At 42.5% G+C, this 22,543-nt stretch overlaps 2 protein-coding genes across 2 annotated transcripts in view; one reads left to right on the forward strand and one right to left on the reverse strand.

Moving 5' to 3' along the window:
- Positions 1-19,051, forward strand: part of LOC116384904 (sodium/hydrogen exchanger 9-like) — a 53,202-nt gene extending 34,151 nt beyond the window's left edge. Inside the window, exons 13-16 of the mRNA XM_031849951.1 lie at positions 10,041-10,086; positions 11,918-11,973; positions 15,887-15,989; positions 16,071-19,051. Coding sequence (XP_031705811.1) covers positions 10,041-10,086; positions 11,918-11,973; positions 15,887-15,989; positions 16,071-16,241 — 376 coding nt within the window. The 3' untranslated portion in view covers positions 16,242-19,051. The remainder of the gene's footprint in view (positions 1-10,040; positions 10,087-11,917; positions 11,974-15,886; positions 15,990-16,070) is intronic.
- On the reverse strand, positions 18,207-21,427 carry chst2b (carbohydrate (N-acetylglucosamine-6-O) sulfotransferase 2b). Its single transcript, XM_031849952.1, has one exon. The coding sequence runs from the start codon at positions 20,869-20,871 to the stop codon at positions 19,474-19,476; it is 1,398 nt and encodes a 465-aa protein (XP_031705812.1). The 5' UTR covers positions 20,872-21,427; the 3' UTR covers positions 18,207-19,473.
- Between the last annotated feature and the right edge of the window lie 1,116 nt (positions 21,428-22,543).

A 22,543-nucleotide genomic window follows, 5' to 3' on the forward strand; every position in this document is an offset into this window, starting at 1 on the left:
TGTGTGTGTGTGTGTGTGTGTGTGTGTGTGTGTGTGTGTGTGTGTGTTGATTATGGGGAAACCGTGGCTTGTGTTTGTGTGGGAGGATTGTGGGGGCCACTCTTTGGAAGCCGAAAGCGCTAATGAATCCAACTTACCCAACATCCCCAGCTGCCTAGCGACCTCGCCTCTCAATCAATCTCAGTGGGCACCTCTTATTTATAGAGCCATTATTTTTAGCCCTCCATAATTAGCCCTTAGTTTCTAGACGAACTACAGAAAGAAAATTGGGAAGAAAGATGGAGACAGAAATTTGGAGAGAGAGGGAGACAGCCTGAAAAGTTTTTAAAAATCCATTGAAGCAAGTTAATTTCTATACTCTTTAAAGAAAATTCAGTTTTTTTCTTCATTCTTTCCAGATGCCTGAAAAAATTTTACTCTTCAAGTTAATTGCTAAGACCTTGAAATGTTGCACAATTTGGACTTTTTTTTCAAACCGACTGATGATCTAATGGCTAGCATTCCTTGCCCTGTATGACTTTATTCCTGCATTAAGTAATGAATCCCAGTTTGTGAAACATCTGTACGGTCCACAGCTTGAGAGGATGCGTCGGTCTCTGATCTGTCATTTTTTTGTCTTGTGTTTTCCTCCACTCATTGTAAATGTTAAGGCGCATGCATACTGAGGTACCTGTCAAGGTAACACTATGCAATCTTTGTGAGCCACTATGATTTCTTTCTGTCTCGTGACTGATGAATCGCTCTGCCCTGCAACCACAAGGGTGAAACCTGTCCATTTCTCTTTGATCGGTGCTGTGAAATCTAAGCTCCCTGAGGTGGTTCTTGTTTGCGCCCAACTGCTTGTTCTTCAGGCAGGAAATCATTTGCCAGAGAGAGAACAACAGCATCGGCCAAACACAGACTCCCAATACACAGATGAGAAAGGAGAGACGGATTTAATGGTTCAGCAGAATGGGCACACACCGAGCGAAGAGAGGGGGGTACAGAGAGAAAAATGGACATAGACTAACTCACTATGAAACAATCAAGTGAAATGAGAGAGTGAGAGCTGAACGAGGGTCATTTATTCAGTCTTGAAAGCCTCCGAGCATCGGCATTGCACAAATCAAGTCCATGAAATCAAATCTGCATCGGAGGCCACTATAAGAAACTGTTCTAGCTAAGGGTCAGACTTCACCCACAGAAATGTAGGCTTGTGTGTGTGTGCATGCTCTACATCTGTGTGTATGGCCTTCTACACTTGGCCTGTAGACTCAGAGGAAAAGAAGAATAGACTTGGCAGGCCTTGAGTTGGCCATCTGTTCCCGTAGATGTGGTCAGTCTGAGTTAGGCCCTTCTGTCGGTCTCACACGCATAGACACACACAAATACACAATCCCATCCTCTTTCTAACTGGCTTTCTCATGTACTGCATTTCATCAAGCCTCTTGCGCACACTGGCACAGTGCATCTGTCTGTCCAGTCTGCCTTATCCCGTGGCCATGTGTCTGGACTTCTGTTCAGAGGGTCTGCGGTTTCAGGGACAAAAAAAAAGAGGGGAGGTGGTGGTAATGGGTAGGGCTCATATCGATTCATACCCGCTTCCAAGAAACTGCTTTCATAATCCTCCCTCTTAAATAATTCACCACTCTCCCTCAAAATTTCATCAGCACCTACATATAGAGAACAATATCCCCCACAGCAGCAGCAGCGTTGTGAAGAATGTCTTAGTATGAGAGGGAGATGAGGCACCAGGTGATTATATTCTTCTCCAAATCAACTATTACTGGCCACTTATGCAGCTGCAGCAAATGCATGTGTGGATCTACAGACATGGATATGCAGACGGTATACTAGCTCCCTGCATGGGGGTCGTGAAACAGTGACTTGACACTGATTTATCTGGCAGATTCGACTAATGGTCATCCTGACCAGCCGGCTGCTATGGCAGCAGACACACAGAAATACATTTCCTCATCTTCTCACCACTCCTGTCATCTCTTGCCATCTTAGCTGTGTCAGTTCCACTTGAAAAACGTAACACAGCGGTCCCAGTTTTTCCTTTCAAGTCTTGAGGTAGTGCAGCTTTAATTTACTTTTCTCTTTTAAGCTTGAGGTGAAGTACAAAAATACAAAAGTAAGCCATTTCCCTCCAGTCAGCTCTGCAGCAGGAAACAATGCGCCATTAGCCCAGTGCCATATGTAACACACAAAACAGGCTGCCTCGTCATGTTAATCCTTATACCACTAAGTCCTTTCTCTGAGATTCTCCGAGTTATTGAAAGCTTCATTACCAATCTTGTTTTTGATATTGGGTGATTTTTCACTGACCACAACTCCCTTTTCATTATGATTTCCCAGTTCGCCGTGCACATTACTCCCATCAGTGAGCGGTAATGTAACAGGCTTTTATTGTATTTTCAGTTGAAACACTTTGCTAGTCATTAACGATCATTAAACTGCTTGAGGTTTTACAGCATTTCAAGGATCTGACATGGGGCTGAGAGACTTTGACATAGCCATCCATATATGTGCAAAGCTTTCACTTTCACACAATCATTAATAGTTCTGGGAAATTTTGGACAATTAAAGGGGTAGATTGAAATTTGAAGGGGGGTTGTATGAGGTACTTATCTATAGACAGTGTATTACCCACAGTAGATAGCAGTCAGCAAGCCCACAGTTTGGAGAAACAGAAGTAAAGCAATGAACTGCTGTGGACGGGGGCAACAGCTTTGATTACATGCCAATGGTCAACGTTTCTTTATTTAAGCAGAGCTTTTGAGCGAGTAATATAGCTAACTAGTAATATATTTGTCAAAAGTAATCTTATTATTTCTTAAAGGCAGTAAATCTGCACCATCAAAACTGGTTGACTGGTGGTTGTAGCTCTGTTCTTTAAAAGTAATATCTCACCTTCCATCCCTTTGAATAATCAGGGAAACAAAGTGGCACAGATTTAGAGGATAAACATTTTTCACATTCTTTCATCTTAAAAAGCTAGCATGGTCTAAAAACATTGCAAAATGAACAAAATAATCTGAGTAAATAAAAGAAAGGACTTCTTTTGATTTGTTACTCAAATTAAACTGTAACTCAACACTCATTTCCCTGTTAAAAAAAAGACAAACAACTAACTGAAAATATAGTTTGCATTAAAGAAGACATGATACTAGTTTGATAAAGGTTATCTTCTGGTGTTATCCAGCCAATTCTTGCCATGCTCCGTATCTCGCTGACTCCTCCAGGCTAAATTTGGGCCAATTCCCTGTGTCATGCTGAGACATCCAGGTGATCGTTGTGAGAAGGGAAATGAATTCTGTGTGATAAGAATATCTTGGGCTCCCACAGCCTCCTCTGCTCCCAGCTGTCCCCGTCTGTCCACAGGGATCCAGCTGGCTGAAATGCTAAAAGACTCCCCTCCTACTAAACTGACACTGTTTGAAACACTGATGTCTGTCAGCTTCCATGGTGGAGGAGTGTCTTCCTCCCCAGCAGTTGACACAGTGAGACAATGTAGGAGAGACTCAAACTGAGACAGAGATATATTACAGTATTATTGCAGTTTTTTTATGTAGTTTTTCACCTTAAATTTCATATATGTAGCACAGTATGATCCCGACAGCAATTACATGATACAAGGGAAAACAAATCAGTGGAAGACAGTAGCAAAGTATCTTTAATCTCAAGTACTGTACCTACAATACTGAGGCAAGGAAGTGGCAAATTAAGTAAAATTTCCTTGTAAACACAATACCACATAAATAATGTAACACTAGAAAGATCAATTCTTCAGAATAAATATGGCTCACTCTGGTTTATTTACAGCCTTTCTGTCAGTCAATTAGCAGTGATCATGACAAATACATTGGTAAACTGTACTTTTACTGTGAAGCATTGAATACATTTAAATTACAAGTTGCAATATCGCTCAGGTGCATTTCAAAACAGTGAAAATGTCAAAATAATGACTGTTATTGGGTTTGTGATAGTAACAATGTCCAAAATGGCATTACATAATTATCCCTCATGCCTCAGATTAAACAACAGAAATTATAACATGATATGTGGACATCTGTTGAGTGGGTGATCATGTATCAGTTGGCAGGTTAGATGTCTGGTTAGATGAGATATTTACCACAATACATTATCTCTAAGACAGTAAATCGTGTTCTTCTGTAAATGCTTTGCAGCCCACTGCAACATGCACAGATGGATGTTTGACTAATTTCACTTTCACACGTGCATGTGAGAGTATACACACACTCATGTCTTTCTTGGGGAGATAAAGGCGTGGATGAGCAACAACTTTCTCAAGTTAAACAGTAGCAAAACCGAAGCCCTCCTTGTTGGCACTCCACACCAGGTTCAGTCATCCTCCATAACTCATCTCACCTTCGACGGTCAGGTCATCCCCCTCTCCTCCACAGTCACTAATCTGGGAGTTAGGTTTGTCCCACACCTGACCTTTAATGACCACATAAAACATCTGTGCAAAACCTTGTTTTATCATCTCAAAAACATCTCCAAACTCCGCCCCACTTTAACCCTGTCAGATGCAGAGAAGCTCGGACTGGACTAACTCACTCTTCACTGGGATCACTGCCAAGAACATCCAGAAGCTGCAATACATTCAAAACAGCGCTGCCAGGATCCTGATGAGAGTCCGGAAGTATGAGCACATAACACCCATTCTGCACTCACTACACTGGCTCCCTGTCTCATTCCGGATTGACTACAAAGTCCTACTACTCACACATAAATGCATAAATGGACACACACTTCCCTACCTACAAGAACTCATCACTCCCCAAATCTCCACCCGCACCCTCCGATCATCAAACAGCTCGCTCCTCCGGGTCCCCAACACCAAGCTCCGCACCATGGGCGACCGGGCCTTTGGCTCGGCAGCTCCATGCCTGTGGAACAGTCTCCCTGACCACCTAAGGGCAACACAGACACTGGTCTCTTTTAAAACTGGCCTAAAAACCTTTTTATTCAGGAAGGCGTTTCTGACCTAAATCACTGTCAGTTATTTATTTTGTGTTTCTGTTCATTCACTGTTTTTTTTTATGCTTACTAGTTATTTTATTTTATTATAGTTTGTTTTAATTATGTTTTAACTATGTTTTTTTTACTATGTACTGGCTCTGTGGCACTCTGAGATTTTTTTAATGAAAAGTGCGTTATAAATAAAATGCATGATTATTATTATTATTATTATTATTATTATGTACACACACGACTCTGCCAATTTTATTTTTATACCAGCTCAAAGGATGTGAAATTTAGGTTAAAGCTGCAGAGAGAGTGGGACTCTCACTCTAGGTTTCAGTAGATTGACCTAAATACTGCAGTCAGAGACTTGGCCATATATGGATTGTTCTTTTGTAAAACTGCAGTAAAAGGAAAGGAAGCTTATGTTATATTGCTCTTTGTTTTATATCCTCATCCACTACAGAGTGGTAACACTGAGACATGTAAAGCTCAATACATACGTGTGTGTGTGTGTGTGTGTGTGTGTGTGTGTGTGTGTGTGTGTGTGTGTGTGTGTGTGTGTGTGTTACACTTTCTTACAATATCTACAGTGCAACTTCAAGATTTTGTTTTGGGTGAAATGTTTGTGGTTTGTTACTACATATCACAGATTCAACGTATTTTTTGGGTCGGAATATGCAGTCACTCCTAATTAGATTGACAGCTCTTTTAATACATATACTCAATCTAGACAACAGTTATAAATGATTTCAGTTGTAATTAGAGAAACAAATATCATTACGACAAACTGTTCAATTATATATTTAAATGTGCTTTTAATTTATAAGAGCATAAAACATTTCAGATTGCTCCTTTGAAGTCATCTGTCTCAACAGTTTGAATGAGGGCCATGTCTTTGCGTAAATGCTCACTTGTTTTTTCTTGTCACTCACTCTAATCACTTCAGTCAATACAATGAGATCTTGCAATCAGTGTCTGTGTCACTGCAGGCACTGATGTCTGCATTGTCGACTTCTTCTTTTTTACACGACTGTTCGAGCTATTGTATTGTGCCGGAGCATATTCTTCATTCGTCATCTTATTACAGCAACTATTGCCCTGTGTAGTCTGCAGATTAATGTATTCTTATTGACTGCGCTTGCAATGCACCTTAATACAATGTGACAATTTAAATCCATGTTGTGTGGGAAACAGTTGAGCCAGATTCAAATCATCGCACCCATCTGCCAGTCATACTGGTTATACTTCTCATCCCTTTTCCCTTATTTGTGTGTATATATATATATATATATATATATATATATACGTATATATATTCATGTTGTGCATGGTGTTCATTTTGATGCTGGTTCCACATTCAGATTTGTGTTGCTGTCGAATATGAAATCCATGTGAATCCCTGGTGAGAAGAACAACCAAATGGGATTTGCAAACAGGAAACTGGAAGGATGACTTACAGCTTTCCTCTTGTCTAAACTCACAGTACAGAGAAAACAGTCCCTGTGAGACTCTGTCTCTGATTGTCCCCCGTCTCTATCTCTCTGTGCTCCCCCGTCTATTTATCTCTCACCCTCGCTCTCCGTCTCTGAGCAGCAAGTGCAAAGAGTGAGCACAGCAGAGGGGAGTGTTGTAACTTGATTTTCCCTGCCTGTTGAGTGTATGCTACTTAAGTACTTGAACTCATCTGCATGTTTATTAACTAGTGCTGCTAATCACATCTAGAGGAGATTTTCTCCTCCTGAGGAAACGATTGCGAGGAAAATGTTTTGCCTGCACGTAAACACGGTTAACTTCTACCCGTAGACTGCCTCATAGGTAAGATGTTTTATAAATGAGCCGTATGAGCAAAGTAGTTGACATGTCTGTGATGTTGTGATGTCTTCTCTTGAGGCCTTGTGTAGTGCGCCTACAGCAGAGCAAGCACAGCTTTACCAGCCCACTACTGTCTGAGATAACAACGCTACAGAGGCACAGGCAAACACGTATGTGCACATACACACACAAGCTGCACCACTGCTCAAGGCCAAGTTATTTTGCTCTTCCTCTTTTCTGTGAGGTAGAGCAAAAGCTATTTCTAAAGTATTTTCTTGTAAGGAGGTGTTTATGGGTGACCGTGGGTGCTCTCTGCATCCATCTTGGGAGTGTTATTTCATCCTTTTTTTGTACTAAATGCATTGGACAATATATGTAGTAAAAACAAAAAAGGAGCTACTTTCTTTATCCCTCCTAAAAAATAGCCCAAACATAGAAACAAATAGCAACATTCCCCGAAAGCCTGGATGAGTCGTCAGTAAAGGCCCTGTGCAGAGCGCTTTGTCATCCTGGAACGTGACCAGAGATATGTTAGTCGCAGCGTAGCTCAGCACAAGGAGAATGCATCGGCACATAAAGAGCCCACTAACAGAAAAGGAAACGTCAACGTTGATTCTGGAGGCTGCAGACACTGGTAGGATAGCAGCCACAACTGAAACTTACGATGTTACCAGATTGTGGAAGACTGAGTTACTCTATTGTGCATTTCTTTTTTGACTGGGTTTTATTGCAAGGGTTTTATTTCCCTGCAGAATAGGGAACTCCGCCTCATTTTGGGAAGTAACCGGGTCATGGGAGGACCGCATACTCCTGTAGAGGCTCATCACAGAAGTATCTGTGACTCAGCAGTTGTCAAGAACCCTAGCAGTCGATATAAATGTATGCAAAGATAACAGACTTTCCTCTCCCGTTGCGCTCACTTTCCTCTCTCCCAGTGTGTGCTTCAGGCTGGTCCACTTTCACTCATTTGCAGATTTATTTCTGTGAACTCACGGTCCCAGAGTTTTTAGATAAGATTGCACTTGATTTGTCTTTATTGAGTGTCAGTGTGAAAATAAGGGTAACAGCTTACAGGGGTCATATCAATCTCAAAACGAGAGCAGGCTGGCTGACTGCAAAATATTCTCCCCAAGACACAACACACAAAACTGTCGTCCTACTCACAAACACGCCCTGCCTCGCTTTTCTTGTTCCTCTCTTGCTTCGATTTTGAGAGAGAAAGCTCTTTTCTATTCTCTTTTATGTATTTTTCTCTGTCTGTCTCTGGCTTCTTGTCCTGTCTCCACTAGTCAATCTTTCACTCACAAAGTCACCAAATCACTATATCTCCCCCTCAAACACACTCACCAGCAGCACCAACTCATTCTGTCACTCTCATATCAGCACAGACTATCTCACTCACCATCATGCTCAAGAAAACAGGAACTCTTATTTTTGCTCTCCTCCCCCTATTCTTTTTTTCGCTCTACCCTCAGCTTGTCTTGCTTTTCCGACTCACACCTTATCTGCCCTTTCCTTTTTCTATCGGCTTAGCTCAGTGACGGAGCCTGTCTGTCGGCACGGAATGTATCCCACCAGCTGAAAGCAATGCGTCATGCATAGTGAAAGCCGTTTGAGCCTGTCACAGCCTGTCCCATCCAAGAGGGTTCACCATAACACTTTGCACTACAACAACTTGCTCCGATGTAAACCCGGAAAGACCTTGCATAATAAAGGTAGATCTCCAAAACCCTTTTTTGCCTTCATCCCTGTGCAGTTTCAGCATAATTTCAACCTTGGTGCCTCTCTCTACTGTTCTGAAAAAGTGGTGGGCAGAAAATAAAGACAATAGCAGGGATATGGTGGTAGGAGGAGACAAAGAAACAGACTTAAGAGGAGGTAGGAGGTGATGAAGACAGGAAGAGTGATCTGATTTTTAGTAGAGAAAGAGTTGGATGAAAGTGGAGGACAATGAACGCCGATAGCGGACAGAAAGATTTTCAAAAACTCTTTGGTAAAAAAGAGGAGGAAAGAGACAAAGATGGATGTGTATTAGATAAAGATGAGTGTAGAGAGGAACTTAAAGGGAAGAAACAGAGGGAGAGACAGAAGCTGGCTCAACGATGAATGGTTTGATGGGATAGACCACAGGATCAAAATGATATTAATTACCAAGTACAACAATGTCCAGGATGTTTTCTTGAGTTTCATATCAACGGACCTCTCAATTCAAACCGTAGTCAAAACAAAGACTAACCTGAAATGTGAGAACCAATAACAATAAGAGCAATGATCAGAAAGGGAGATATTAAAAAACACAGGAGACAGACACCGGAGACGGATTGTGGAGGGAAAGCAGCCAAGACAAAATTCTGCACAACTTTAGCGCTCTGATGACAATCTCCTCTCTGTTGTGTTATTGCAGGAGCCTCTCAAGGCTTCGGTGTCAGCACATTCAAACTGCACTCTGCACAGTGATAGTGGTAGGCTATCTCAAAATGTCCTGAGCCTTGCAGCAGTAATGCTAGGCTATTAGAGTTAACTGCTGACCTGTAGGAACGAACATCGACAGCGTCTCACTAGGCTCGGAAATGTTATACCTTCAGTCTACTGAATGGAGGTTTTTTTGGCTGTTGTATAACCATAAATGATAGATTTTGGGTGTCAAGTGGGAAAAATGTATCGGAAATTATCATCATGTGTCTTCAGAAAATGCTACAAAGCTGTAGTGTGGATGCTCAGTACATGTGTAGATGCAAGGAATGCATGCGCACACTGAGACAACGCCTTTGTCTCCCAATGAAGCAGCTCACTAAGCTGTCACTGGCCGGTGCTGAGTCACTTTATTTCAATTGAGAGCGAGCGAGCAGCCATTCGGCCTCTCCCCTCAGCCCCTCTGCTCGAGCGGGCCCTGCAGCAGAGAGGGGTGCGCACCTCGACAGGGTAATAATAACTGCAGACACATAGAATATCAAGCATAATTGCAATGTCGTTTGTCATTTGTCAAAAGTTTACCCGGCTGACATTTTCTAGGTGTTATGTGGAAGACGAGGCTGATTTCGATGAAACTCTTCGAAAGGTCATGTTCAAACTGAGCCGGACTCCATGCTGACTTTCACTTTCATTGCCAAGTCGTACGCAGCGCTAGATTGACTTTAAAACGGGTAGAGCTTCACATGCAGTGGGGAATCAAACCCCTGGGATTTGTCTGTCTCTTTTTCATTGTACTGTATGGAGACAGGGTTGACTGTGCTTTTTTTCATTTTCTACAGTGTGGGTGCGGATGAAGAAGAAAATCCAGAGGACCTTTCTTTTGAGGTAAAAACACTTTGTCACTATTCAGTAATCCATGTTTTATCCACTCTTTTTCTCGTTTATTGCTGCAGCCTTTGTCCCCTCTGGCATTGAACTGTATTTGAATATGCAGTGCCACAACTATCTAGAGTTTTATATGCTAATTCCCACAATATGAATTGAAGAATTACAGATGTCAGTAGAAAACAGCTGTCAAGGCTTCAAAGATACAATAATCAGTAATACAATTATCTTTATAATAATATCTCTGTAGACGGCTAAAAAATAAAACTTTGCAGTTTTGTTTGCTTTCCAGATTAGCAGATGGAAGCCCAACAGCTTTTAATCACTCATTCACAATTCTTGACATAAATTACATTGACTTTTACGTTTACGTGCACCAAATATCAAAGTCTTTGCCCTTATTCTGAAAAAGATAATATTCCTAATAAGCTCTTTACATGGCTGATGAAAATGAATAATCCACTAATATTCTCGTTTACATATAGCCATATTCTGATTAACTTAAACAACCCCATACTGCGTCCTCGTCACCGAGGCCAGTGCATCCCAAGTTAACGCCAATCTCAGCTGTGTGACAGGGGTTGACGCCCTAACATGTCGTTTATCACGTCAAAATATGGAAAAGTGGAACGGCAGGAGATGTTGTGCCAGCTTGTTTAACTGTGAGAACAGAGTCTCCCTCTTTCATTTCTTCAACGGAATATGATGTTTACCTGAGCCATATCAAATTCTGAATATTGTCACAATAGTGGAATATAAGTGTACATGTAAACGTATAGTCATTGTTGTTTACAAAGTGTTTCTACATAATGTATTCAGGATCTTGTGCTGTAAGCTGTGCTTTCTGCTTAGTTGCCAGCTCTCCCCACTGGAGGGAACTCAACAAAGTGAGAGAGGCTCGATCCCATTCGAAGACAATGAAACTTCATTTGGTTAAGAGCTATTTTTAATTACCACTAAAGTGCTGCAGGGCTGTACTGCGTCACATTCTGAGTCTGTATGTGCTTGACTACTAGTACAGAGTATTTTTGCACATTACAGGGACAACAATATGCAGCATATCTACACCTACTGTGCACAGCAAGGATTTACAGCATATATCCTGCCATCCTCTTCCACGGACACGTAAAGCTTCTACCCTTAATCTAGGCTCTGTTGTTTATTTGAGGACTGCATGCCATCAAAGCGGAGAAGAGGTTCAAGAGGAGAAATGCACTTTTTGCTTCCTGCTAAATGACAGTCTGTAGCGCATACTTGCCGGCACACAGGCACTTCTGAGTGCATTTTTTGTCGTGCAGGTACGTCCACACACTCACCCCTCCCACCTTTCCGCCAGTGCTTCCCAGCAGCTCTCCATCCCCTCTCTTTTATCTTCTTATTTGACCTGGCGTATCTGCACACTGTGAATGGGACATGGTCTGGGCAGCTCCCTGGCATTATGAGGCCAGAGGGGCAGACTAAATAGGCAGCGTGGCAGGTAAGGCTGGAAGGGGATCTCAGGGAAGAGGTGAGGCCAAGTCTCTGGCCCTTTCTTATGGAAATGGTTAGATGTAACCTTGCCCAAAATGAGAGTCCGCACAGGCACTGCTGGGGGCGTGTTCTTACTGTAGCAAGAAGGGACCTCTCGGGGCTCTGCCATTTTTTCGAACAAGATTTTCCTATTGAAGCACAAGGCCCTTGGTCCCACTTGTAAAAGCTGAGGTCATTGGATATGGCCCCGCTGACTATCCAGGGGTGCAGGCTTTCAACATTTCCATCAGGCAGCGCATGTAGTCACCCCCGAGGGTCCTAATGTGTCAATGAGTAACAGTGGTTCTCTCATGGTCTACAGGTTGCTACAGGGGGGCCAGACACGTCAGGAGGCCTGTGGCACCGTCTGGACTACAAGTATCCTTTCACTGCTTTCTTCTCACATCTGCTCAAACTCACAATGGTTAATGCACTGGTCTGTCGAGTGATACCATACAGTGAGTACAAGGGAAACTAGCAGAGTGATTCATTTCAGGGAAGGTGAAGAAAGACCCTTATGTACTATGATGGCAGAACAAATCACATAGTTGAGAGATATTTTGACATTTTTGGAAAACAGTTTCCAGCATAAAGGAAGCGGCAATCCTGGCTATGTTCACAAGTAAGTTTCACACAATATCAAAGTGCATAAAAAGACAACATGAGGTTTTACAGGGGGTATAACCACAACCTGATTTAGTTAGCTTTGGACAGTCATGCTGGCTGTTTCCCCTGTTACCAGTCTATATGCCCAGCCAAGCTAACAAGCTGCTAGCTGCAGCCTTATGTTTACCCGACAGACGTGTAAGTAATATTGATATTTTCATCTAACTTGCAGCAGTAAACAAAATTACTTGAATTTACTTGCTGTCGACTACATGGTGAGCTGGAATCCTGTATGTGAATGTATTTAAATCATTTCGGCAGTAAGAAAACAGTCCTGTCCTCTGCAGCTGAATTTCATGCAGACATTAAGTTTAAGCTAATCTAATTTGACCACTTAATGGCCTCATGACCTGGCCCGGTGCTCAGTGGGAGCACATCATTTTATTTTATGGACTCTTATCTCCGCTGCACAACAATGAAAGCGAGTCTGCTAGCACATTAACTTTGAGTATTCGTTTTATGCATGGCTGTGTTAATATTTGATATTCGATTTTTTTTTGTTTTTGAGAAGTGCATTTAAAGTGAGTAACTGTTAGGGGACATATATGATTTGACAGTGTTGGTAGATCAATAACCACTCACTTTGGTTTGGAAAAGCTGCAAGAGAGCAGGTTTAGCACTGTTTTAGGCAAAATGGAGCTGTTTATGGAAAGAAATACCTTCTTGGGTCAACCAGTTGTCCTAAAAATCTAAATCTCGTAGCTGCTCTTCATAGTTGTAGCTGTTCACAACAAAGGGTCCTATAGCGTGAGAAACAAGTGGCATACTTTGGCTTGTTGATCCATGTTATTGCAGTCAGTTTTCTCTGACATAATAACAGTAACTGTTTATATCTGTATTAACGCGGCCCCTCTAGATTGTACTTTGCATGTCCTCTCAAATTCAATCAACAGGGAAGATCTGTTAACACTACCTTCAAGTGATTCTTAGTTATTGGAAATGATGAGTTATACTCATCGAGGGAAATCATTGAAAATGTGTTCATATTTTGAGCTTTACATTTTTTGCTTTACTTTTGATTTAGTGTGAACAAAGACACTCATGGATTACATTATAGATTGTTCTGTAAGGATTGGTGACCATGTCCCTGATCAAACACATTTTAAATTCAGACCGTTAAACCACTAAATGCAGAAAAGGTCAATGTGGTTGTATAAGTTGTGAAATCCCTGTAAAGCACAGAGCTGGATATTACCTCATGTCCTTCCAGAGAGAGAGAGAGAGAGAGAGAGAGAGAGAGAGAGAGAGAGACGCTGTGAGACGCTGTGAGTAGGATGAAAGGCACAGACCTGGCCATAGTTTCCTCTTGATGGAAAAGAAAATCGTATTATAGAGATGCTTTGATGTGGACCAGGTGAGAGCAGCCTCAGCCTGGAACCCGCTGCCAGGTAATTGAACCTCAGCTTGGCTTGCCGGTGTCTCATCCGAAAGACACTGCTGCTTCCTTAAACGTTTCCCTGTCAGCCTGGCTTCAAGGCACATTAGGACAAACATTTAACTCTTAAGCAGTGATTTTGATGGACATCAAAGCCTGTTTGATGTTTCCTGCTGAAGTGGTTTGCAGACTGTGGTTTCGGGGCTGGCAACCGCTGTTTTTGTTTTGAGTCTGGCTTCCCGCAGGCCACCCGGGGTGGCTACATTATGCAGTTGGCTCGGTCTGTGAGTCTGTGGTTGTGACTCGGGAGTTAAATCTCTTGTGTTCCCTATATTTGTGTTGTTATATAATATACCACAGTAGCAAGGCATAAACAATGCTGTCAGATAAATATAGTGAGATATAAAGTACAATAGTTTTCTCTCTCTGAAATGTAGTAGAGTAGATGTATTAAGTGGTGTAAAGATATAAAACTAGATCCATCCTTGGTTATTGTGAGATGAGTTTTTTTTGTACAGCCACCAACAAGTTCTAAAGGTATTCTTAGACATTTTTGGAAATAAGAAGAAAGGAAAAGATAAATAAATGTCAAACTATTTGTTTTTAACGTGGGAATATGGTCGCAGCCAAAGAATATTCTTAGATTAGAAATAATTACATTCTCCATGTTATAAAATACGATTAAACAAGATGATTTTACCTATTATAATCTATATCTGTATCAATCTATTTATCGCTCAGGTAGGGAATGATGCTTGCTGCGATGATGGCTGAGGCAGCAGTTGGGTTTCTACCCCCACACAACTACTCAGCACTTTCACACACACACGCACACACACACACACAACCTGACACCCTTGTGGAGCAGAAAGCCGCTCTAACAGTTATAATTACCATCGCTGTCTAGTGTTATGCCAGCGTGGAACAAGAGGACACCATGCCGACAAGACGACAACTCATTCCTGCAGGTCCCTCGGAAGTCATTATTCCCCCCTTTTCTACCTCTTCATCCTTCATCCCTGTGCTCGTTCTCTGTCCCTCATTTGAGATATTTATAAATAAATCCTTTTTGCTGGCAGAATAAGTCCCACCTCTTGCATTTTGCTGATAACGACACCGGAAAATAAGAATTGGTGCCAAATAACATATTAGATAATTTCCCTCTGCTCTTTGTTTTATGTGCTTATGCCAGGGGATTGTGTACTTCCGTGCTGCCTAAGTACCACATTATTAAATTATAGACTCTGAGGTACAAAGGTTGCTTTTGTACAGAAATCATAACATTGGTAAACATTGTTTTGTCTTTTTCCGAGGCGCAATGAGAGCAAAGTGTGAACGCCTGCTGAAGGGCAATTATTATCAGAAACTTTTTTTCAGCTTAAAGCTAGTTTGTGTGCCGTCATTTGTAAGGGTCTGTAATGGAGAGGATACAGAGTCAAGTGTATCACAAGATCGGCTGTCACCTATCTACTGTGTGCAGACATGTGGCCTGAGAAGAGGCGTTAGACGGTACGATATGTCTTTGTTGTTATCAAGTTGCTACCTACCATCACAGCCCACAACCCCGCCATGAGACTTTACCACAACACATGACATCTGAAAAGGGCCCGTTCTACTCCAGCTCTCAACACTGATTAGAAATATGCTTGCCTGTACTGAATCAACACTTATATACACTAGCTGCCTCAAGTTTTAAACAAGTGCAAGAGTGACCCCTCTTGCGTTGATGCCTTTTTTCTATGAGTAAATAATTTGCATCTCTGTCAAGCTCCCTGCAGTTCTTCCTGCAAGTTCTGCACCCACTCCTGGAAAGTCTTTCTTTATTGCATATTTTATTGTGGGCTTTTATTTCTGAAGACAATTACCCAGCAGAAAAGAATTACTCACTCTAACCAATACTTTCTAACATAGTCACTGTCCTGATTTGCCCTCCCACATCTGCGGCTAAACAATAAACATCCCCCTCAAAATCCTTTGGTCCCACCCATTTTTAACATACTTAGCTAAGTCAATACAATTGTCTTCTGAACCTTTATGAATTCTCTAAAACACGTCAGTGAAAGACAACTGCCACATTACACATACAGTATCTCACTAACTTGTCCCTAGTTTGATGTTCTTTGGTTCTGCTACAATTAAAGCTTGGTGACCTGAAGCCAGATTTGGAAAAGGAAAAACAATTTTCGTCTCTGTCATTTACAGTCATTGACACTTACACACCTTTGCCACTATGACTTAACAAGGTCACAGATATCTAAAGCCGGTGCTGACACATTGTGGCCCTCCCCTCACCGACTCACTGCCACAGTGGTGTGGGGTATTTGCCAGACTCTTCAGCCCCCATGTCCAGGAGGTAAGACTTCCCTTGTGTTAATACATACTGTAAACATCTTCAGAGAACAGAACAAAATTAAAGTTACTGCTTGTCATTCAGGACGAAGAGCAGCTGTGTGGGACTGAACCAGATGACTCCCCCTCAGACTTGGAGAAAACGGAGAACCAGCTTGGATCTCTAGGAGGTGACTCTGGATCAGCGCACCAGGAAGACCTGCTGGAGGGAGACCTGGGACTCGGCACTGCTCCTGCTCTCGCCAGGGATGCCTGACGCTCCAGGAGTCATCTACAAGCCAAGCTCATCAGACCGTGCTGCCCTGAGGCGAAGGCTCTGCCTCCCACAGTGAATGGGGTCACTGGCCAGGGCATCTGAGAGAAGCCGACCGGGAGTCGGCGTTACAATGGCTCCCGAAAAGGTCACGCTCTCCCCTTGTGCTGACGTGCATGCAAAGACACACTCGCAGAGGGAGGAATTACGAAGGCCATTGCTCTCTTCCTGTAGCTCTGCTGATTATTTTCTTGGCTTGTTTTGCTCCAGTTTCAAGGAATGTAATTGCTGAAAAAGAATGATTCATTCTGCCTTCGAGTGCCTAATGTTTAACACAACCAACAGGAGGCAGAAACTGACCTCAACGAACTTTTCACACAGCAAGCAAAATGATGATGCAACAGTTCTGGTGAAAATACAGCTTGTTAAGTCACACATTAATTGCCAGTGGAGTAGCTTCATGCTACTCGGAAGAATTGCTCTCGAATTGAAAGCTACTAAATTTCCCATAATCCGCTAAATGGTATTTTTGTGCCATCTTTGCTTTGCTCTTCCCCAACTCCTTATTAAACTTATATTGCACTATTTTCTGCTATAATCCTTTTAACAGATTAAAAATGTATTCCATTGAATTTACATCCCCCCCTTCACGACTTGCTCATTCTGCTTCAGACTAAAATAATTCCAAATGTTAAAGTATATTAACAGCATTTGGCAGAGGCCATTAGCAAGTGAGGTTTCCCTCTGACTTCTCTAGAGATTGGACTTTGCTGCTTACTGAGTACATCATTATAAATCTCTTGGTCCCATTCCCCTTGTGTGACGCAGGGTGTTGTGTACTGCACACATCTAATCTGTGAAGGTTAGGCTTTGTGAATATGCAGACTGTTAATACAGTCATTGTCCTTGAAGTGAGGGCTTTCCATTTTATGCTGTGAATGCATGGGTGCATTAATAGAACGCTCCTCCGTTTCAGTCCTCACTTGATGCAGAGAAGCACACTGCTTTCTCCTTTGTTTGCAATGATGTTTGAATTCACTTTTGTTCTGAGCCAGAGACTGAGTGATAGCAACATAGCATCACGAGTCCTCAGGTGGAGACGCTCAAGCTTTAATTCAATCCTTAAAGAAACAGTTACCCCCAAAAAAACACAATTATTTTTTGTTTAATTTCTCATTGTTGGTTTAATTCCGAGTACAATCGCACTAGTTTTGGTGTGATTTGCTGAGATTGGAAGCTATTAATATCAAAACATAAAAATTTGAAAACTCAATGGCAGTATCTCTTTTCGGCATATGGCAGCTACTTCTGGTGAAGAAAAAAAACTATATTTTTAATGTTTTCACTGAGAAGTACTCACTGAAGTACGCCCACCAGCTACAGCATCTATCTCTGTGCAGGGAGAAGAAACTGCTCACTAGGGCTTACAATGTCTCTGTGTAACCTTGTTGAGCAAGAAAAGACGCTGCTTGTTGAGCTTTTCAAGTGTCATTTTTGGCCTTTTTTGAGCATCACGAACCAAATTCTACTGAGCTGTTTTCACTGAAGTGCAATCAAACCTCTAAACCTCAGCAAATCATATCAAAATCTGGATGGAGTTGAAGTGGAAATAGAGCTTTGTTTTTATGAAGTGTCCCTTTAACTTTTAAATTTGTATTCAAGTGATTTGATATTAGTGTATTTCCCTTTTACAGCCAATTCTCTGACAACATTTACAGTATTTCTGACTACAATGAATAACATCTTTATGACACATACTTATTAAAAGGTACCCTGTAGAGTGTTTCCCCACTAATAACATTATAGAGCAATGTTTTTAGGCGTGGGTGCCCGCTTTGTTTGCTCTCATGCCTGAGGACGCACATGCATGTGGATGACGGGACACACATTTCTGCTCATGGCTTCACAGTATTCCACGGATCTAAATCCCCAAGTAGAAGAAGTAAACCTTGCTGTTAACAATGCATGTTTCATACTTGCTTTGCAATTGTTTTATAAAGAATGAAATGCACTCAGCACGTTACGTAGACCTCAAGGATACACATGGTGTGTGTGGGTGAGAAACGCTGACTGTAAACAGAACCTCCACAGGGCGCCTTTAAGTTACAGCGAATAGCAACAAATGTGTGATGCTATTCCAGCACAATGGTTCTCAAATGGTGAGGGAAGGCACAGTGATGCATAATGCACTGAACTAAGGGATGCCTTGAAACATCTCATGAATATAAAGAACAAAATGATTACAAACCCTATACGTAATAAAGATACGTGTTAACAGCATATCATTTTTTGATACCACAATATCGATTAAAGCCAGCGGCTCGCCGAGTTGGATTCTGTTTTACTTTGCCTCATGCACCGGACTTTGAGAACCACTGGTCTAGTGCTTATGTTTTTGATCAGGATTTCGACATGTACTGTACAGCAGTGGGGGGTCGTTCGACACAGATGCGTAAACTGTCTTGTTAACTGTGAACTTTACTCAATATGCAATATTCCCAGATCATGTGTTTTTATAAGAGCAAGCAATTGTAAACATTTTGAAATGGTAGAACAGGCTGCTTACACCGACACTGAGAGAGACGCTCCAGCTCCAGAGCCATGACACATTGTCCATAGTGCATGATATCATCCTACGAGGACTTGGTGACAGAAATCAAAACATCCTCGTTTTTTAAAAACTAGAAATATCACTACTGCTGTTCTGATGTAGCCTAGTCATCACACCTCTACCTATGGCACATCAACAAACCAGTTTATTGATTGTCTCTGACTTAAACCAGATCTTACAAATAAACATCAGCAATGAGCTTTTTTTTTTTGAATCAGTTCTTTTTTGTTTTTCTGTCATCAACTATTTTCACTTTTACAGACAGTATGGAGACTGAAAAAAAACTTTTTTTGTAAGGTTTTGAACATTCAAAAATAACCTCAAAATATTCACTTTGAAGTGTCATCATAACAAGATACATGAATTATACAGTTGTAGTTTCATTGTTGCAGCTTCACTAAGTCATTGTTCACAGGCCTGACATTGTCACATCCAATATTCCAGTATAAAAGAAGTGGTCCTTTCAAATTCCACAGCAGAGAGAAACATGATACATTCCAAATGTGGCCCGTGGAGCTCCTCCAACACGGAGTTAAAGTAAAGCTTTAATTCCACAATAAGAGGAAACGGCACTCGATGCAAAAGGAACATTAAATTAAAAGGTCTTTGGTGGAGAGTAGGTTTTCACAGTTTGGAGTATGTCAGTAGTGATTTGCTCAAGTCTTTGGCCTCCCCGGCTGTTCTGACTCTTTCATACCCCAGAACAGACATGGCATGGTGACAGTAGTCCTCCACTTGTTTGATCTGTTGAATGCTGAGCACTGTCCTCCATGCACTGGCAGCCTGTGTGGCGTTCCTGGACGACACTATGAATGGCTTAGAGGAGGAGCTGGAGCCACTGGTCATGTTCAGTGCAAATGACTCGATGTCGTGGTTGGAGGTGAGGTTGGCAAAGCGGTAGATGTTCCGCAAGGTCTTAACTGGGTTCTCGACCAGGTCCTCGTACCGCACTGCCATGTACTTCCCCTTCAGCCAGCTGGGTGGGTTTAAGGCAGTCCTCAAAGTCCTGGAGGTGCGGTCACAGATCACCTCCATGGCTCCTATGGAGTGGTAGTCTGCGCCATCCTTCTTGTTGGCTTTGTGACCAGGATCCACAAAAGGTATCCGGCGAAGTTTAGGATCCCTGCTGCGGACCACTTGTAAATTCTCCCGTATCAGGCCGTGTCTGGATTTGATCCTGGAGTTTGCCACTGCCCGCGGGTCTCTGACCAGGTGTATCACCTTCAAATCCAAGGATGGATCCTCCATGAGCGGGGCCAGCACATTAACGTCCAAAATGCGTACCCCTTTAATGACTATGGTGCTATATTTGAGGCACTCCTCCTCCAACAGTCTAAGGCTTTGAGGGGGGCACTTTTTACACACCTTATCATCCACCATCCCCACCACCTCTTTCCTGTAGGCGGAGCAGAGGGGGTAGGAGCACACCACTTTATTGAGGGTGGCCCCAAATAGTCCCAGGGAGGTGAAATTCTTGCCCCCGGGGCTGTTGTAAAGTTGGAAAACAGACAGATCACAGCGGTACAAGGAGCTAAGCATGTCCCTGGCTGCCCCTTGTAAAGACACCGCGTCACCCGGGTACAGTTTCTGCCAGATGTGCCACATCGGCTCATACAAGAAGAACACTTCAGGGTTTTGGTTAAAAAGCTCCCCGAAAAAGGACGAGCCCGACCTCCAGGTGGTCAGAACATAGATGAGCTGTCTCTTTTTAGCCAAAGAGGGCCTGTACAGGAAGCGAATGTCGGATCTGCTTTGATATGTGGTGCTCCTCATCTGATGATTGCACTGCTGAGGCTCTTTAGTCCATTTATAATTAGCCAAGTTAAGCATAGTGAGGACCAGTAGTAAGAAGTAGGCCATAAATAACACGATCCTCTTCCTGCGGAGGACTTTCATCACGATCCCCGGCTGCGCTATTATCTTGGTATGATTCCTGTAGGTTTTAAGCTTCCTCCCAAAGAAGGCATCCTTCTCCCAAGGCGCTGTCAACTTCAGTGGCTGATGGTATTGTTTGCCTCTCATCTGTGCCCTCGGAGAGTGGCTCTCACCACTGGACGAAGCTCCTTACATCGACCGTGCACCACCACGCTGCAGGATGTATACAGCCTATACTGGGACTTGATACCCACTTGAATAGCAGCTCATTAGGTTATATACTCGCCACCAATTTGAAAACACGATATCCCGTTTTCACTGCACTGCGCAATGTTCTGCGTGGGAATGGATGAGACGAGCGCGTAAGTGGTCCACGGCGAGCGGTACGGTGATTTTGTGGGTGGTCAAAACAAAAAGGAAGAAGCCTTCATTATTGTAACAGACGCCCTTTTTGTCCATGTTCAGCGGAGGCATCCCTGCGCAGTTCCCGTCAGATGCATCCTTGTAAAAGGCAGCCTGCTAGGATTCAGGCATCGCAGACAATAAAAAACCCTCACGATTTGACGCGCCTTTTTTTCGGAGCTCACATCATTCCGCATCTGCCGTAACGGATCAGTGAACGCCAAGTATCCACGGACACCGCGTTTAGTGCCAGAGTCCCTCGTTCTTCTTGCTGCTCTGCCCGTCCAACTAATACAAACTAGACCGATTCAATCAGAATACGATGGAGAGAGGCCCGCCCACAGAGGGGCTCTATTGGCCCGCGTGGCGGCGTCGTGCGTCAGCGAGCCGCGCCATTGGATCTGCTGCACGTCTGTCTCGCTGCAGGCTCGAGTCTGGCTCCCACAGATCGCAGCAATGGTAGACTGTGGGAAATGATGATGATGCTGTTGTTGTGTTTCAGAGAGGCCTACCCCACTATCTGCACCCTTGTAACCATGCTCCACCCTTTTTTTTAAAGACATGCAGCTGCACACTATACCAGGTGCAAGTGCTGAATAGGGGTTTGACGGTTACTTGGCTAAAACGTCACAACCTCACTCATCCCCATTGTCTTTAAAATTCCCTCTTTTTTTGTTTAGATTAGTCTGTTTTAAGTTGTTATTCTATAAAGAGCCCTGTCTTTACATTCATATTATGTATGCTCTCTTTATAGTGCAGAGAAGAATCAATATTTCAAATTAAATGCATTTGTTTCCCCCGCTACAGCCTCGAGAGGGTAATCCAGATCTATAGAAAAAGAAAACAGCTCCAAACCCTGAAGGGGAAATCCTATCATTAATTAAAAGTAAAATATAAAGACTTCAAAGTGAATTATATTCCTATTAGAGTACCACAGGGATATTGTTTGAGATGAAAAAATTATTCAACTAAATAATTGAAAATAATCTACAACAGTAGATCTAAAATAAGATTGCAGTGGGTTTTTTTTTGTCATGAATGTATTGTAAAAAGTCAGCAGCAGTGAGTGACACTCCTCTCGAGAGGAATCAGCTGAGTTGTGACATCTGACAGCTGTTCCCGAGGAACTGACAAGTCCTGGGAAGCTGTAAGGCCATGTGTTTGAACAGAGGAAACCACATGCTCTGCAGATTGAAAATCATCTTTCCTGAGAGGCTTGCCAGTTTGGGATTACAGCTCGGCACAATTGAACGGCACAAAACGACGGAGTGAAAGGGGTTAGGCCCTTTGACCCCTGATGAGCAATCTACGGCCTTATCATATTCAGATCGGGATTCAATTAATTTACAGTAATGTTTGATGATTTTATTGTGACCATAGTGTATTTATTTTTTGATATCTTGTAACTCCAACATCT

The sequence above is a fragment of the Anarrhichthys ocellatus genome, unplaced genomic scaffold (assembly GCF_004355925.1).
Source record: "Anarrhichthys ocellatus isolate YVR2014 unplaced genomic scaffold, GSC_Weel_1.0 scaffold10, whole genome shotgun sequence".
NCBI classification, from domain to species: domain Eukaryota; kingdom Metazoa; phylum Chordata; class Actinopteri; order Perciformes; family Anarhichadidae; genus Anarrhichthys; species Anarrhichthys ocellatus.

Excerpts from the sequence above, each read along its gene's own strand:
- chst2b (XM_031849952.1), bottom strand. The coding sequence starts at position 20,871 with ATGAGAGGCAAACAATACCATCAGCCACTGAAGTTGACAGCGCCTTGG.